Source organism: Cynocephalus volans, chromosome 17 (assembly GCF_027409185.1).
Source record: "Cynocephalus volans isolate mCynVol1 chromosome 17, mCynVol1.pri, whole genome shotgun sequence".
Taxonomy (NCBI): Eukaryota; Metazoa; Chordata; class Mammalia; order Dermoptera; family Cynocephalidae; genus Cynocephalus; species Cynocephalus volans.
In genome coordinates, this window is record NC_084476.1 from 24,863,749 (window position 1) to 24,882,504 (window position 18,756).

The following is an 18,756-nucleotide window of genomic DNA, read 5'->3' on the forward strand; positions in this document are numbered from 1 at the left end:
AGGCTAATATCATTGTGAATTTTTAATACTTTTACCTTATGCAGTGATATAATTCCTCTCTAAGTGTTTACTGTGAGGGGGGGGGGAACCCCAAAATGGCCTAGTCATTCCTAATGAGTACAACACTGTACTTACTTTGGGATAATCCAACTCAAAGAATGTTTCCAAGTTGTTGATTAGGTTAGGATCTACCCCTTTCAGTGGTTTCAGAAGAGAGACACCTGGGAGCTTGCTATATGGCTGTTTGTCTGTTGCCTTCTTGTTGAGGTGTAATCGGCTAAAAAGCAAATGATACATAAATTATTTCTAGAGAACATATTAGTGCCAAATCAAAATAAAGCACATACCAAGCTATAAATAAATTACAAAATTCTAAGTTAATATTTTTAAAAGCTGACATCTTTCTAAAAGGAGACCTGAAAATCAAAGGAAGAAGACCAGGTCAGCTTCCTATTTAGGAAAACCTCAACTAAGCAGAGTGAATGTTCCAATGAAGTCCAGAATCTAGGTGGACTCTGCATGTTTGTTTATTGCTGTGTTCTCAGTGCTTAGAACGATGCTGGGCATAGAGGAGGCATTCAGTAAATACACGGTGAAGAAAGAACAGTGTTAGCCCACACATTAACTGCCCCTCCTCTCAAATTGCCATCTATCGGCCAAACAGCTATAAAAATAAGTAAAATGAAATTGCTATCTGTATCAGAAAAATATGGAAGGGTGACCAGAAATTTCTGAGAAATTTCTTTAACAAACAGTCCAAATAATATACAATTAAAAGTGCCAAGCAGCCCTACGGGAAACAAGAAAATGGGATAACTGGAACTACCGATATTAATAAGCTCAGAACAGCAGGGGAACAACAGAGGACGCTGAAAGTAAGAAAAACAAAATCTCAATGATGAGAAAAATGTCTATTAATGTCACTGGAAGCTATACCATGCCACCAGTTCACAGGTAAGTGGCCAAGGTTCCCACTGCTGATTCATTCCAAGGGTTCTGCAGCACAGGGCTCCTAAAGAGGGAAGCCAGGCCAATTAGAGAAGAGAGAATGTGCCCCAGTTAACGTCAGGCTATCACAACAAGAGGAGCTGTCAGTCAGCAGAGTGAAGCTTCTAAAGGAACTCACGAAAGATTGTCACCCCTGCTTCTCACAAGCGCATTGCAAGCAATTCTCATAAGCAAGTCTCCAAGCATTCAAGAGTAATTAGATGCTAGAATAATCATGCGGCCATCTGCAAGATATTCTAAGACACACGTTCTTCTACATTTCAACATCTCTGAAATCAGTGGCATCTTACAATGGCTGCCAGCTAGGTGACAGTCCTGACTTAGTATTGTGACAACCAACCAGTGAGACCTTCTAGAAGGTCAAGAAAACACTAGTATCAATGCATCTTAGATTTGATGAAATATACTGTTAATCTATAAATGACTTTTGGAAGTACACCCGCACCACTATGCAGACCAGATAGCCACAGGCTCGCCGCCACCTAATTAAGGCAAGAGTGTGCTGAAGAAAACACCTAATGTTTCAGATAAGGCCATACAGACATCTTTACAGAAAAGAAACAGATTACTATAATGGAAAAAATTAAAACCAACAAGAAATTTAAAGAACAGGGTCATATCAATTTCTGATCCACAACACCGAATGCCAAAAAGTAATGGAGCACCCTCTATAGCAGTGCTATTCAAAGTGGTCTGGTCCACAAGTTGCTTTTTACTGGTCTGCAATGAGAAGAAATTAAGAGAAAGCTTTTAGAAACTTTTATAGCAATTTGACATTGCCATGACATCCAAGCATGTGATCAGCAATTTATTTTTGTTGTAGTTCACCAAAATATCAGTCCATGACAGACTAGAAAATTTTAAAGACCTAATCCTTTGCTACAGAGAATTTGGAAAATATTGATCTACAGAGTTCCTCCAGAGGGCTAGACAGAGGCATGATCTAAAATTTGTATAACCACAAATATGATCACTATTCCATTCCTAACAAAACAGCAGACTAAATGTCTGGAGAGACCCCCCCCCCCAGTACAGGATATCTAGACTGCTGGGGGGAAAAGTTTATTACACATTTAATTGGTTGAACCAGTAATATATTCACATGGTTCAAAGCACTAAAACTATTAAAAAGTTCTCACAAAAGAATTCTCTCCCTCCATCTGCCCTGTTCCCATCACCATATTCTCAGCATTATTAGTTTCTTATTCATCCTTCCAGAGATTTTTTTTAATGCACATACAAAACAAAATATAAACACATATAGTATGTTTGTATTATATATGCATATATACATATGTTTTTAAATATATGCAACTTTCTCCCCTTCTTTTTAGTACAAGTATACTAAAAACATGCTTTTAAATACATGATTGAACTGCTAGGAAAATAAAGGAAAGCCTCTAAGGTCAAAAAGAAGGAAAAACCTCTCAGTGAGTGAGTGCTGGAGCCCAGGCTTGCTTTGGGGCCATCTGTTGGTCTCTGGTGACCTGAAGATGAAGATAAACCTGACAGATGAATGGGGCATTGCTGATTAAAAGGAACAAAGTTTCAGACAGGAGGAATAGGTTTGTGAGCTAATACACAGCAGGGTGACTACAGTCAATAATAACATATTGAATATTTCAAAATAGCTAAGAGAGTAAATTTCAAAAGTCTCACTATAAAAAATGATAGGTAAGGAAGGTGATGGATACATATGTTAATTAGCTTGATTTAACCATTCTACATTGTATACATATATCATAACATCATATTGTATCCCACAAATATATACAATTATGATTTGTCAATCAAAAATAATATTGATTTAAAAAAAGAATGATAGAAAATCTTTTCCAAGAGCCTTGTATAAATCTGGAATCCCAGAAAGACAGAGTAGAAAAACGCTGGCCCACAGAGGGAAGATGGGGATACTGCCTACCTTGCTAGTCCTGAAAGAAATGGATTAGAAAGAAAAAATCTTCCTGGAGAGCACCTTACCACATAGGTTTGGGGCCCAGACTGCATACTACCTGTGTTGCCTTAACAAAACCCAAGAGAAGGAATGAGAGAGACCATACGTGACCATGAACATATGAAAAGGACCACACAATGTCTAGAAATAAAAATTATGATCACTGACTTTAGAAACTCAATAAACAGGTAAAACAGAAGATTGTATACACACACGGTTTAAGAGAGAATCAGAAGCTACATTTGAAGAAATTACTCAGAATGTAGCACAGAGAGAATGACAGGCAAAGACAAAGAAATTACGAAATAGTTTGAGATGTGAATAAGAAGGTCTGAAATCCCAGTAACTTTTATCTACCAGTCCCCATTGTGTGATCATTAAGTGCTATTAAATTGCATCAGAACATGCATGTGAAGTGATGACCAATTAACAAAGAAACGCAGCCCACTAATAATTTCATTGCATTTGGCAAGGCTCTAGATTAAAAACAACAGCAACAAGGATCATTTGAACTGGGCTGGCTGGTTAGCTCAGTTGGTTAGAGAGTGGTGTTGTAACACCATAGTCAACAGTTCCACCCTGGTCAAGGGTTCAAATCCCCAGGCTGGCCAGCCGCCAAAAAAAAAAAAAAAAGAGAGAGAGAGAGAAATCATATGATTTCAGATGACATCAGATGATCAGTAAAAGGATCATCTGAACTATATTAAATAGTCTAGTGGCTTTTATATTTTGGTAAAAGTTTACAATGGATCCTATCTTTCCCTTCTTCCCCTTCTTCTTTAAGATATATCACTTTAAATGTTAATATAGACATACTTTCTATCCTTCGAAGAGCTTTTCATATAAAATGTAGTATTTTACCATAGACTCATTCTGATTTTCCAAACAACAATAGTCAATGGCCGAAGAGAACTGATAAGTACTATACCTGAAATTTCTATGCAAAATAATTATAAGCCAGACTATACTGCAGGACCTTTAATAAATTCTCATTTGTACCCTCCCACCTCTGTTTCTACCATTCTGTTATTTTCTTTCCATACCCAAAGGGGTCAGATTGTAGTGTACCCCCTACAAATAAGAATCCTACTTTGGAAAATACTGTTTTGACTTATGTAATACAACTGACAAAGCCCCTTGTTACACATTTCCTGTAATGTTCATCGGAACAATAAAAGAATATCCATTAAGTCACCCCTAAATAAATAAGAAAACACACCTAGCATTGTGCTCGGCACACAGTGCTGCTCCACAACTATGTAGCATTCACTCATCAGACAATATATTTTGAGCCCCAAATATACATCAGGCATTATCCTATGCACTAGAGATATGACAATGAACAGGCAAACTCCCTACTGTCAAGGAGTTATGGTTTAATGGGGGAGTTGCACATGTACAGAAGCTCTTCTTACAAAACTCTCATAGATGTCAACAAAGCTGTGCTCTAGAGCAAGAAGGTATTAACTTTGGCAGCCACACACGGAAATGATGCTTTGGCCATGGCCAGTGTGTTGTAAACTGATGAACAGCTGTATTTTTCAAAATATGATCAACAGCCCATTTGCCTTGTATATCAAAAGTGGCCTCAGTTGTGGAATCCTCCAGTTGGGCCAGTTTCATCAGTGGTTCTGACAGGGCCCTACACAGATCATTGGTTTCATACCAGTTTTTAATTTAATATCTTGGATCAGGGTTTCTGCATTATCTAGACACTATGAACTTGAGCCTGTGGCAACCTATACATTGCACAGGATTTCTCATGGGTGCACCCATTTCCACCCTTGGCCCAGAGCAAATGACTTGCTTTTTGCCAGGATCTTGCGTACAGCACTTCGCCAGTTCCAGGTTCTGTCCTGGGAACCCAATTCTACCTTCCTATCAAGCATTTGGCTTGCAGCCATGTCCTTTTTAGTTGGGGGGTGAAGTGGGATGGTATTTTTTACTGATGCATAACATACATATTGTAAAGTCACACATAAGTATCCAACTCAAAGAATTTTCTCAAAATGAAACTCTCATGTAACCATTCCCAAATCAAGAAACAATACTACCAGAACCCCAGAAGTCCCTGCATGTCCCCTTCTACTAACTACCCTCCCCTCAAAGGTAATCACCATCCTGACTTCTGACACCGTAGACTAGTTCTGCCAGTTTTAACGTTTTATATAAATGGAGTCCCACTGTATGTACTCTTTTGTATCTGGCTTCTTTTGCTTAACACTATGTTTGTGAGATTCATCCACGTTGTTACATTTAGTTATAGTTCATTCGTTCTCATTACAGTGTAGTATTCCTTGTATTAATGCACCATACTTTACTTTCTGTTGATGGAATTTGAGTTGTTTACAGTTTGGGGTTACTACAAATAGCATGTAGCCTTGTCTCTGTCCTTACACAAGTATTAAAAACCTTATTCTCTCTGTTCTCTCCCCCTCAGTACTTCAACTTTTGGAAAAGATGAAGAAACAGGGACTGGATTTACTCTCCCACCTGAAACAACCCAAAGAATCAGACAAAATATAGAAAACAATGGTTTTTAAGACACTGGACATCAGCAAAGGAGGAACGTGATTCCTGAGAAATGGAAGACAAATGAGGTGAGCCCTACAACTGCCCTGCTTACTGCTTTGAGACAATTTCCAGGCCTTGGTGCACAGAAGGCAACCTAGGCAGAGTAGTTGAAAATCCAGAAATACAAAAATATCCAAATCCAACAAAGTGAAATTCAAAATTTCTGGCATTGAATAAAAAATTGCTAGGCACACACAGAAGTAGGAAAATACAACCAATAATGAGGAGAAAAATAAATAAATAGGAACCACCCAGAAATTTCACTGGGATTAGAATTGGCAGGCAAGAGCCATTCACTGCTTTGCCTTCCCTCTTCATTTCTGGAACATGGAAATTTTTCCTTATTTTCAGGCTGCATGTGTGCGTGTGTGTCAGTGTATGTCTGTGTCCATGTGTAAGTGTAAAATCATTACAGCATTTCCATGAAATTAGAATAGGAAAGGTGGTTCTCACATGTGCACAAGCCACCTCTCATTCAGAAGTAACTTCTGTATAAGCCTCTGTCAATGCAGTGTGATACAGCCCATAATAGAAGTATGTTTAGAACACTTTGAGAAAAGAGAGAAGGAAGCATCTAACATTTCCATGAAATTAGAATAGGAAAGGTGGTTCTCACATGTGCACAAGCCACCTCTCATTCAGAAGTAACTTCTGTATAAGCCTCTGTCAATGCAGTGTGATACAGCCCATAATAGAAGTATGTTTAGAACACTTTGAGAAAAGAGAGAAGGAAGCATCTAACTTTTTCTAGGAAATTGTTCTTTAAGTCTTTCACACTCCCAGTATGGTCCTCTAGCCAGCAACATCAGTACCACCTGGGGGCTTGCAAGAAATGCGGAATCTCAGGCCCACTCCCAGAACTACCGTAACAGAATCTGCATTTTAACACAATCTCCAGGTGATTCACAGGCACTTTCAAGTTTGAGAAGTATTGCTTTAAGACTCATCTCTCTTATAAACTCTTCCTTGTCTTCAGAGATAAGGCTGAAAAGGCCTGTAGCTCATCCTCTGGGCAAGAAATAACCATGAAAGACTAAGGATTTTTGTATTTATAGAAGTTAAGAGATTAAAGTATAGGCATGGGAGATGAAAGGCAAGGGAAAATATTATAAAGTTCCAAAAGAAAAAGACAGGTGTGCAACTAAAAACGGTAGAAGGGAGCAAAGAAAATGAAGACTCTAGAGAAAGTGAGAATACAGAATTCATGGTGCTTGGCCAATGTGACGGGGAGAGGGGTTGGTGCAGCGGGCAATGGCGGTGGGGATAATTCCTAGGTTCAGGCTTAGGTAACTAGTGTGCCATTCATAAAATCTAGGCACAGTGAGGGATGTGAGAGAGTAGTGAGCATTATTCTGAACACACTAACTTTATTTATGTACTTATTTTTAAACAAAGTTGCTCTTAAGACATCAAGTGATGGTTTCTCTTATCCAGTAAACTAGGCGTTTGCAACAGTTGGTATACTCAATAACCGTAGGTAGAGAACACAACTTAGTGGACCATTTGCAGAGCCTAGGAATCTACATTTTCATATGTATCCCAAGTAATTCTGATGCAGACTGGCAGTGAACCACACTGGGAGAAACACAATGGTACACTATCAATTCTCCAGGGCCCAGCGAAGAAATGATACGTAGCATGTTCTCAATTTTTATAAAATTGTTGAATACATGAACAGTAAATAAATGAACAGATATATAAAGTTCAGGAGGTAAGATCAGCCGAGATAAAATCAGCAGGGCCACCCCCAGTTTGGTAAATAAATAAGCTCTCCAAGGTTGAGCATGCTATTTATTAGGTGGCCAGGAATGAATATAACTAATATTAGGAGCCAGTAATGCATGAAGGAGGCTAAAAGTGAGTAGTGACCAGACAAGTGAAAAGGCAGCCAGGATAAAAGTAAAGCCACAGAAGGGTTTAATTGGCTAGGCTGTTTTCTTTTCCAGAGAGTTCAGGAAAGAACAAGATTGAATGCTGCCTAGAGGTCAGGACAAGAATAAAATGTCCACTAGATTAAGTACGTACTTGGTGAACTCTGAGTAGTTTTGGCAGGGATTGGACAACTGATGGAACATAATAGATAGATAAAAACAGGTTAAAAAGTAAATGAAATGGGAGGTGAGGTGTGATAACGGTGAATAAACACCAGTTTCTCCTGAAACCTGACCATGAGTGAAGGAGCCAAAGAGCTGTTAGATGGAGCAGAAGGTTTCTCAGTCTAATTTTAAAATCATCCTTGAGCACATAGGTTAGTCAAAAGATAAAGAGAAAGATAACAAAAAAATAGTTAATGACATGATAGGCTCCACCCACCATGTAAAGAAGGAGTTAAGGTCATCTGCCAAGAACATGGTAGAATGGTGAGGATTTGGAAGAGGTTCTGTCAGCGCTGGGTGACAGAGCTAAATATAGAGACAAAGTACAACCAGATAGCACTGTGAGCTTAGCTGAGATCTGAGACCATGAATGTGTGGTAGTACTAACCCACACGGCTATGTGATTACCCTCTGCAGGATTTTGAAAGTTGAGAAGCTAAAATTATTGGATGGATTCAGGATAACAGGACAGACTGATCTGTGACAAGCCTGGGACAAGATAAGATAATGAAGGGATGAGCTCTAGGTTCTGAGCTAGATGGAGAATTAAACGAAGCCCTGAGGTGGCAGGTGCAGAACACAACTGTAGATCCACAGCCTAGGGCAGTCATTCTCAGCTGAAGCTGCACATCACAATTATCTGGGGAATGTTTGAAATTCCTGATGCCCAGACCAATTAAATCAGAACCTCTAGGGGAGAGACCCAGGCAGCGATTTATATTTTTAAGCTCTCCATATGTCTCCAAAGGGCAGTCAAAGTTGAGAACAACAGACCTAGGAAGACTAGATAACTGTAAGAATAAAAGAGGGCTGAGATAGAAAATTTTAGAAAGACCAGCAGTTATGGGATGGATGGAAAATGTGAAGTCTGGGAAGGAGCGGTACAAGGGGGGAGAGAATGGGAAAAGCAGTAGAAGAGAATGAGCAGGGGCTCTCTCCATAGTAAATGAAATGTTGCCAACTATTGGAAACTGATTCACAGCGACGGGAGAAATCCCACACAGACACTCTGTCCCTATGGATTACTTCCAGGGTTATTTTCAGGTTACCTCTGGCAGTATAGAGCATACTGGTTTAGGAGCCTGGGCTGGCGGCAGACTGCCTGGGTTTCTATCCCAGCCTACTAGCTATATGTCCTTGGGCAAGTTACTTCTTTATCTTAAATTTTTAATAAAATGCAGATAATAGTACCTACCTCACAGGGTAGTTGTGAGAAAGACACGAGATTAAGCCTCAACATAAACATGCAATGATAGCTATTATTATAATATATAATAAAAGGAAAAGAAAAAAAAAAAAACCTCTGCTAATTTCAAGGATATTTTCCACCAAATGTAACTTCTCTGAATTACTATAGTTCTGATAAGAGATTTAGAGATGTCAAACATTAATAAGATTTACACACCTAAATGGAAGGACTGGAAATTCACAGATTTTTAAAAGATTCTTTCATATATTTTTATATTAGGACATTGTATTGGGTTTTTTTGAAACATAAAACCAACCAACTCTTGTATATTATGAAAGATTAAGGTTGGCTGGTTAACTCAGTTGGTTACAGCATGGTGTTATAACACAAAGGTCAAAGGTATGGATCCCTGTACTGGCTAGCCACCAAAAAAAAAAAAAAAAAAAAAAGATTAAGAAGGGAAAGAGGAATGATTAAAGCCCCCCAATTATGGTTAAAACAGAGTAAGTCAAAACATGGCATAAAACAGATCTAATGCACAGTTGACATACAATATTTAGGTTAACATTATTTTCAAAGTTAAAATTACACCTACTATTTAGGAACAAATGTATCTATAGACATCACCCAAAAGTGTAAAAACGATGCAAGGATAAGAATAAGGAACACTAAATCTCACAATTTATTATCAATTACAAATGGCCTGTTACTGTTTTTTTTAGCTTAGCTCTCCTTTTAAACTATTCGATGGGTTCTCAGTTGGGCAGAGATGCTGCATAATCCTGGCTCCTCTTAATTCCTCTATCCTCGGAGCCTGACTCGAGATGTTAGATGAGGCAGACACAAGAATTCCCCTTCGCTTGGCTCTGGTGGAGGGAGAGGGTGCTGCCCTCAGAAGTGAGAGGCAGGGGCAGGATGATTTCCATCCTGCAGCAGAAACAATGTGCAAAGCAACTACCGGTTACTATTTAATTCCAAGCAATACCACCTTCTAGTATGAAGATGTTTTGAGGGATTCCAGAAGAGACTCCATTCTGCTTTGTTGGCCATTTTATCCCCATGTCTAGCACTGTCCCCAGAGCAAAGGCTACACTACAAGTCAGCCTTCCCACCCCACTCCAGGCTGAAGAGAAAGCCCCTCCCCACAACACCTAACACCTGGAAAGCTCTCACTCAGTGGCAGCACGTCCCAGACATCAGAACCAGCAGAAGTCATAATTTGGGATTTTAACAACAGTCTTAGTTCTCTTGAAATAAAAGATCCCCTCCTAACACATATGTCCATTTAATTGTCAGAAATTTGATATCATTACATTTTCAGGAATGCACTGGGTGTAAAGGTAATGGGCTTCCTGTAATGGCTGGTCAATGGTTTTGATTTGTTTCATTTTTAAAGAATAAAATGATCCTGAAACTTAAATGGGCAATTTTTAGGAGCTAGTAAGCATAGGAAGTTTCCAATACATATATCATTTTCTGGAGGAATTATTTCTAAATTAAATTTTAAATCAGGAGCTAGAGTCACTCTCCATTAAAAAAAAAAAAAAAAAGAAAACTGCATTCATGTAATTAAGGCATTGCCAACCTCAAGGCCAGGGAGGGGGAAGTGCTCTCAGCTCATTGTTGCAGAGCTGCACCTGCCAGTAGCAGGGACAGAAGAGGAGCGTAGGTGCCATCTGGGGTGCTTTCTCTGAGTAACTTAGACCTGCCTAACATCCAAAAGGTTGTGAGGGATGAATCATGGGCAAAAGAGAGAGAGGCCTTCAGGGTCCTGCTTTCTGTTGTGAGCTAGAAGGATATCTATTCAGGGAACACTTCAAAGAAATCCAAGAAATATTCAGGGGTTCTGCTGAACTTTACAGCTGCTTTAGCTTGATGAATCCTAACTGCCTCTCTGCACAAGGCTTTTCAACCTTTGAAATAATGGGATGGCCTATTTTAGCTTAGCTGATTTTTATTTCTGAACATTTCACTCTCCAAAATTGTTACTGTCTTTTTCATTATTTTAGCTTATTGTTTTAACTTTTAGTCTCACCCTCCCAATGAGGTTTTATATTTTATAGTTTGTATAACTTTTAAATGATTTCTTGTACAGTTCTGTATTCTAGTACATTCTGCTTTAGCAGAAAGGAAGCCTCGTACACAGGCAAACCCCTGGAAGAGAGGAGAGATGCTCAGCAAGGGCTTCAGTCAGCTGGCAGCAGCCTTTGCAGCAACCTTCATACACCACCGCACAGAAGTGAGGCACAAGTATATCTCTGAACACTTCTAAGGAAGAATATGGATTCCACCAGGGCAAAGTGCACCTTGCTTAACAGCCCCAGATTGTGCTGTGTTTATAATTCTGATGTGTGATTAAGTTGAACCCATTTATCTGACTCTAGGAATTTATCACCTCTGTTCCATGCCACCAAGCTTGTTAATATTTCATGTAAACTTAAGTTGATTGCTGTATCAGCAGGTCCCCTACTTCATATAGTCCAGACCAGCAATTTCCAATGATTTAAAGTCCTTTCTTATTGTTGTTACTTATGATTGTGCTCTGGAAAGCTACCACCGGGTGTTTGTGATCAGTCTGTGTCATGACTAAAGTTACTCCATATAGCACCTATCATTTCAAAAATGATGCTGCATCAGAATGGGCTTCATCAGCAACACAAAGCACACCTTCTGGTGAAAACAACTTTGTTGACACAAGATTCCCCAGAGGAGGTAAAATAACTAACAGTGAGTTAGCTTTATAGGAAAACACAAACCATATCCACTGGACAATGACCTTACATACCACAGAATACGAAGGATTCCACCATCAATGAAAACAAATAGGAGATCTTTATTAATTTCCCAAACCAAAACAGCAATAACAAAACCCCAACTCACTGACCTCTTAGTGACAACAGAGTTAGCCCTAGCATACGGGAAATGGATAGAGCATGGTATTTTGCTGACAGCAACTAAGGAAAGGCACCTAGCAGAAGATGTGGACCCACCAGATAGCGCTCAAAAACACAGAACACCCTCAAATACACCATAAACCCCAAATCCACTCTTTTCGCATCAAAGAGAAACGAATGAGACTGTTTCTATCCTCTTCTACGTAATTCCTAAAACTACCCTTTTTAAAGCTGAACTTAATGTTTGAATTAAATTATTTTGTGTAGAAAATAAATTTCTATGGAGGAGGAAAAATGATGTGCATTTGTCAATCAATCCAGGATAGCCCTGGGCTGCAGCCCTGAAAGACAGGTCTAAGTGTAAGGATTACTTACAGCAGATTACTTATGGCAAGACAGGCATTCCCTTCAGAAAATGTTGTGGGGTGGCGATTTACATTTAACAAAGAATCTGTAGATAAACAAGTTACTGATACAGTTCTGTTTCTATTTTAACTGGCAATTGATTAGAAATAGTGAGATAAAGATTCCATTTGATCTAATTAATTTCATTAAAGTCTGTGGCCACTGAAAACATTCCAAATCTGACCATCTACCTCAAACCACAATGGCCAATTGAGACTGAATTAATGAATGAGCAAAAATCCACTATTACTACTGGATAAAATTCAAAGATCATTTATTCAATAAGTACTAATTGAGAGCCTAGTAGATTCTGGAGATACAGTAGTAAATAAGACATGATTCTTACCCTCATAAGCTTGCAATCTCATGGGAAAAGAGACAACTGAATACACATCTACAATTAGATGAGTAAATCCAAATTACTATGGAGTGACATAAGAGGGGTCACATACTCAACAGGAAACTAAAGTTTAAAACTACTTAAACGAATAGGAGTCAATTAAACAAAAAGGAAGGAAAAAGGAAAAGAAAAAATTTCCTAAGAAAGTACACTGCGCACTCAGGAGAATGTCAGTAACAGTAATTCAATGGTTGCTGAGGAAATAGGTACAAAGGGGATGATTCAGCTCCTGAAGAGCTGTGCACGTCTTGTTAAAGAGTCTGAATTTAAACCTGGAGGCACTGGAGAGTCATGATAAGATAAGCACATAATTGAAGATTAGTGCTCCAGAAGGATAAGGCTACAGTGAGAGAAACAGAAAAGAGGAGCAAGGTTGCACCTAGAGATACCATTGAGTAGAGATGGTTTCAACAGTCTCGGGTAGATATGAAGGGATACTGAACTAATGGTGTGGAGTAAGAGAGGGATAATGAATCAGTAAACCCATCACTGAATATCAGAAGAGTTATCAGAGCAGAATGGGCTGCATTTTAGTGAAACAGGAAAGCTACAAACACTGTGGAGTGCTCCTGTGTAAACAAAAAGAGGGAGAAAAAGTTTCTCAAGTTGCTGCAGACACATTGGCTGGAGGGGATCTGTGTTCTCCCAAGCAGCCACTTGCTGGGCTTTATAGTGCCACAACAAGCCCCCATTCCCATTGTTTGTGTTTTCCCCCCCAAAATATGACAAAAGTTCAGGTGAACAAGGTAGTGGTGCTGGATTATCCTCCTCCTTTCTACAACACATTTCAATTTGAGATCCCCTTTGAGTACATCAAGGACCTGTCTAAAGAGATGGAACAGAAAATTATCTACGAGGGCACTGTAGAAGGTGAAATTTTAGACTATTTTCAGGGGCCCTGTTCCTGCAGAAAAGCATGTTTGTATTTCAGGCTGATGTACCTAATCCAGGACTCACTCCAGATGCAGATGCAGTAGGTGAAACAGTTGTGCTAACAATTTGCACCTATCAAGGTCAAGAATTTATTAGAGTTGGCTATTATGTAAATAATTAAAATATTGAGATAAAATGAAGGGGACATTCACCAGTTTAATCACACTTTCCTAAGCTTCAAAGAAACATTCTGGCCTCTAATCCCAGGGTCACAAGATTCTGCATTAATTGGGATGATAATACAGAAAACTGGAAGGTGCAGAGAGCAGTAAGTCAAATCTACAGGTGCTTCTTTCAACAGGTGCATTACCTTCAGCACCAAAGGGATGGTCCATGTCAGAAAACTCACTAAATGTCATATTAGTATCCCACATGGACTGCATGTGACCACCTGACATCCCTTCAGTACAAATTAAATTATTAATTTAGTTCTGAAACTAATCTGATTAAAGCTTAGGTATTATTTTCCTCTCCTTTATATGTAATTAAAGCACTTCTAGAGAAAAATATTAATCATTAGATCAGGTTGTAAAGATAACTTAGCTCCTTGGACAATAATCTTTAGACCACTATTTTACTGGCCTTTGAAAGAACAAAGTTCACAAACTAAATTGTGTCCTCCCGTGAAGACATGTAGTGTGGTTTTAATTTAAGGGGCAAATATTTATTCTTCGGCATGTCCTTAAAAGGGGTACTTGAAATTAACTCTATGCTACCAAGAACTTTAGGATCAGATTTTTCCAGGCCACCTAAAGTCTCTTATGGCTACTATTGCAGTTCAAGGAATGTCAGACAGACTTTGGTTTGGCTTTTAAGATAATAACAGATGTGGCTAGTTGTTTATAAGGTCCTCTGACTATGGTTTTTGTTTTTATAACAGAGTTTAGGACATCAGAATACTTCGTGATTATATATCATTATTGCCCAGTGAATTCAACATATCAGAAGCAAATACAAACCCCCTAAGTTTAAGAATAGGAGACTATAGTAGCTCAAAGCTGATCATTAGGTTTATAAATATACTATGAACTTAACTTTTTAAAATTCTTTTGATAGGTCATCTGTTGTTGGCAGTATTTATATAAGAACAGTGGATTTATAAAGGTATATTTTAGCTTTACCATAATAGATGTTTGTATTGTGGAAACATATTTTAGCACACCTGTAGTACTCTTCCCCATATCCTCTGACACTCATGAAGAATAAAATCAGGCTATTTGTGGTTGCCATATTCTAGATTGCTTTTCCAGATAACAAGTTTTTGAAAAGCATTCTTGGAAACGAATTCATTAACTAAATGGGCCAAAAGCTTCTCTTTGATGAGAGCTAGGTCGGTCCTTCCTCAAAAAGTTTCTGATGCTCAATTAAATTAAAGGTAGAATATTTTCATAATTCTTGCTGTTAAGCAAGACAGCCATACGATGCAGATTATGCAGTGCCTTAATATTTAAAATGTTTATGCTGCACTTTTCAAAGCTTTTATTTTGAGGAAAGGAAAGGGCATTTGTCTAAACATGGGTTCTAAGTTGTGTATATATCCTGTCACTCTAAATGTAAATTTGTGAAACAAAGTTTTGCTAAATGTTAAACTTTGAAATTTAATACACCAGATTATTAAAATATTGTCCATTAACTAGTTCATACATTTTAAAAGGAAAACTGTATGAGGAAAGTGAAGTCAGTCAGGCACAGAAAGACAAATACTGCGTGATATCACTCATGTGGAATCTTAAAAAAACAATTTTTTTAAAAAAGTGGTCCTCAGGTGGGAAAGGGGGAGCGGAAGGGGGGGTTTAGTGAGAAATCAGTAAAAGGCCATAAAAAAGATTACATTCTGTAATGTTGAATATACTAATTATCCTTACTTGAGCATCAAATATTGCACACAGGTATTGATATTCAATGTGGTACTCCACAGATAGGTACAATCAATTATGATTCAATTTTTTAAAAAGTGGTTTTCATAGAAGTAGAGAGTAGAATAATGGTTACCAGAGGCGGGAGGTGGGAGGGCAAGAGGAGGAGAAGTGGTGCATTAATGGGTACAAAACTCTGCTGTCTACCCTAAGTGAATCATTATGGAGTACACACACTTATTGAAAAAATGCACTGTACTCAACAAATATGTACAAGTAAATGTTAAAATATTTTGAATTAAAAAACTATAAGAAAACCTCATTTGTATTGAACTGCACTTAAAACAAAGTGTTAAAATATTAAAATGAAAATAAAACTAATACTTTCCAAGGGGGTGGGAAATCAGCCATAAATTGAATCAAATTCTTGGATCATATATCATTATTGCCCAGTGAATTCAGCACAGCACAGGCAAAGGATTATGAGTATGTAATTCGCAACTAAATGTAAATGCTAAAGCGTTCTGTGCAACTAGTAATTAAAAGAATATAAATAAAACCAAAAAATAGTGAAAGCCTGATACTTAGTAAGGGGAAATAAGGACCAATGTACAATGTTACCTGGACTAAGAATAGATGTAACATTTCTATAGGGCAACATGTATCAAAGTTTAAAGTGAGCACCACGTCTGGCCCCCAAATTCCTCTTTCAGAAATGGAAACTAAGGAGGTCATCTCTTAAGGATTCATGAATACGAATTCATCAGTGTTGTTTCTGATCTTGATAAATTGGAAACAACCTAAATGCCCATCAATAATCATAATTATTAGTACCTCATAAACTACAATACTATGCATCTGTAAAAATGATGCAGAGATTATACACTTATTGACATGAAAAAAATGGTCATGACATCCTACATAGCAGCTCCATCTGAGCACGGGCATTGGTTGTCCTGTTCTTCACTCTTATTTCCAGCACCTAGAATAGTACCTTGAACAAAACAGCTTCTCAGCACTTATTAAATAGATGAATTTTAAAAGCAGGTTACAGAACAATAATCATAATATGGTCGGTCCCTAGTTCTCTCTCCCCCTCCCTGCTTCTCTCTCTCTCCCATACACATACAGACACACAGACACACACAGAAAAAAAAATACAATTGGAAGAATAGTCACAAAAGGATAACAAAGTAATACGGTTTTGGTGTGCATGTGTTTTAACTTTCTTCTTTAGTCCTCTCTGCATTGTCTAAATTCCTTATATTTTATTTTTATGACTGGAAAAAGTAACAAAATTGTTTTTAAGAACTTAAATATTTAAAATGAACTCCAGAATGTGTTCAGTGACTATAGCTTACAAACTCCCAGAGCTAAGATCAACAATACCCCAGTGGCATGCTTTCTTTCACGTTGAAACAGTAGTATCTCTTGTACAACTAGCATCTTTCTCCAGTACCAGGAAATGCTACACTATACTAATAAAATACAGTGTTTCCAAAAAGAAAAGCACAGTTATTCTGCAGTAAAAAGGAAAAAATGTTAATTTCTTACAGTCCTCCCCTCTCCTCTCCTAACATATACTCTATTCTAGGTGGTACAGACCGTTCTTCCCCCGCCCCCTCGGCTAAAAAGCCAAGCGAATCCGTATCAGTAACGTGCTCTACACCATTTGTTCATTTCACACAGGCAGATTTCATTGCCAAAACTAGGCACATACCGCATGTCTCTAATTCATGCCATCACCCTATTTTATTTTATCCATAGGCTTTGTCACTATCTTTAATAACCTTGTTTGAATTTTTATCTATCTCTTCCTTCTACGACGTAAGCTCCATGAGGACAGGAATTCTGTGCTGCTCACCACTGTGTCACCAGTCCAATAATAGTGAATGGCATCTAGTAGGCCTCAAGAAATATTCGTTAAATTAATAACGAAAAGATGTGGAGGGCAGGGTACATCTAAGCAAGACAGAAAATGTGGAATTTAAAAAAGGAAAGAAAACCACATTGAAATGCACAAGCTGACATAAATCAAAGCTATAATACCAGCCCAGAGGTTTGGTGGGCATTTTTTAAGGTAGACAGGTGCTTCACACCTATCTAAGCGCACAGAGCTCTTTCAAGAGGAAAATCCACAGGGAGGTCTCCAGGTAGCTGTGAGCAGCTCCCAGAAGAGTGGAAACGATCATCACCGTAACAGAAATGTGGCCCATGGCGAGAGAAAAAACAACACACCATACATCTCGGCCCAGATGAAAAATCACAGGAATCGCCAGCACAATCAAACCAAGCAAGCAACCTTCCTCCTGACACGTACGAGCAGTCTCCTGTTCCCTGGCTGTGCGGTCCCCTGCAACGCGGCGACCCCTTCACTCGCCAAATACTTTTCTCTCCCAAGGACCCCCGACCCCAGCCGGTCCCCAGGGAGGGGGAACAGTCTGAGCATTAGCTTTCTCCACCCCCATCCGAGCCCGGTCCCCTCCAAAGCGCAAATGCCTCCCAGCCTCGCCCGTCCCCGAGGCCCCGACCCCCACCCCCAGCTCCTCCTGCTGCCCCTCGCTCACGTGTAGGTGATGGACATGAAATGCATCAGCCACAGCACCAAGAAGAGGACGAACCCGAAGACGGCCATTCCCTCCAGGGCCAGGTCCAGCAGCGCCATCCCCCGGCCCGCCGGCCCGGCCCGGCCCTCTCCGGCCGCCGCCGCGGACAGCGCTCCGGCAGGAGGAGGACACGGCAGGCGCCCAGAGCAGGGGCGCTGGACGGGCGAGGACGGTGGGGAGAGGAAGGGGCGGAAGGGGGTGGGGACGGAAGGGGCGGGCAGGGCCTGCTCGCCCCCGCCGCGCGCGCTCAACCGCGCGCTGTCCTCGGCGCGCCCGCGGCTGCAGGCGCTGCGGTGCCCCGGCTCCGTGCTCGGGGCGGCCTCGCTCCCGCGCCCCGGCTCGCCTCTCCGGCCTCTCGCGGCCTCCCGCGCGCCGCGCCCCCGCCGCCTCTCCCCGGGCTCCCGACCGCCCCGCTCCGCCGCCGCAGCTCCGCGCACTACTCGAAGCCGGCGGCTGGCGCCCCGACTTCCCCGCGCGCCCCGCCTCGCGCCCGCCCTCCGAGAGGCGGCGCGCCCGCTCCTCCCCGCCCACCCTGCCGCTGCGTCGCCCGGCCGAGCGCGCCCCGGGGAGGCTTGTCCTGCTCCGCGCAGGCCGGGCTTTCCCCGGGCGTCGGGCCGAGGCGCCCAGGCGGACAGCATCGCAGCCCCGAGCCGGGCTTCCTCGGCGGCGGCCCGGGACCCCGTGTCCGGCTCGGAGGTTGCCCTCCCCCTGACTCTGCTCTTCTGGGGCGCCCCAGAAAAAGACAAGCGGGTCCGGGCAGCTGCCTGAGCCTGTCTCGAAATCCAGCTTCCAGCACGGTGTCTGCAGCCTCGCCCCCCGCATTCCCGGAGCGGCTGGGCCC

General features: G+C 40.5%; 1 protein-coding gene and 1 pseudogene across 1 annotated transcript in view; one reads left to right on the forward strand and one right to left on the reverse strand.

Moving 5' to 3' along the window:
* Positions 1 to 18,296, reverse strand: part of UGCG (UDP-glucose ceramide glucosyltransferase) — a 34,381-nt gene extending 16,085 nt beyond the window's left edge. Inside the window, exons 1-2 of the mRNA XM_063082462.1 lie at positions 17,877 to 18,296; positions 136 to 277 (exon numbers count right to left, since the gene is read on the reverse strand). Of these exons, the coding sequence (XP_062938532.1) occupies positions 136 to 277; positions 17,877 to 17,974 (240 nt within the window). The 5' untranslated portion in view covers positions 17,975 to 18,296. The remainder of the gene's footprint in view (positions 1 to 135; positions 278 to 17,876) is intronic.
* Positions 13,243 to 13,840, forward strand: LOC134365403 (histone chaperone ASF1-like; annotated as a pseudogene).
* Positions 18,297 to 18,756: the final 460 nt, after the last annotated feature.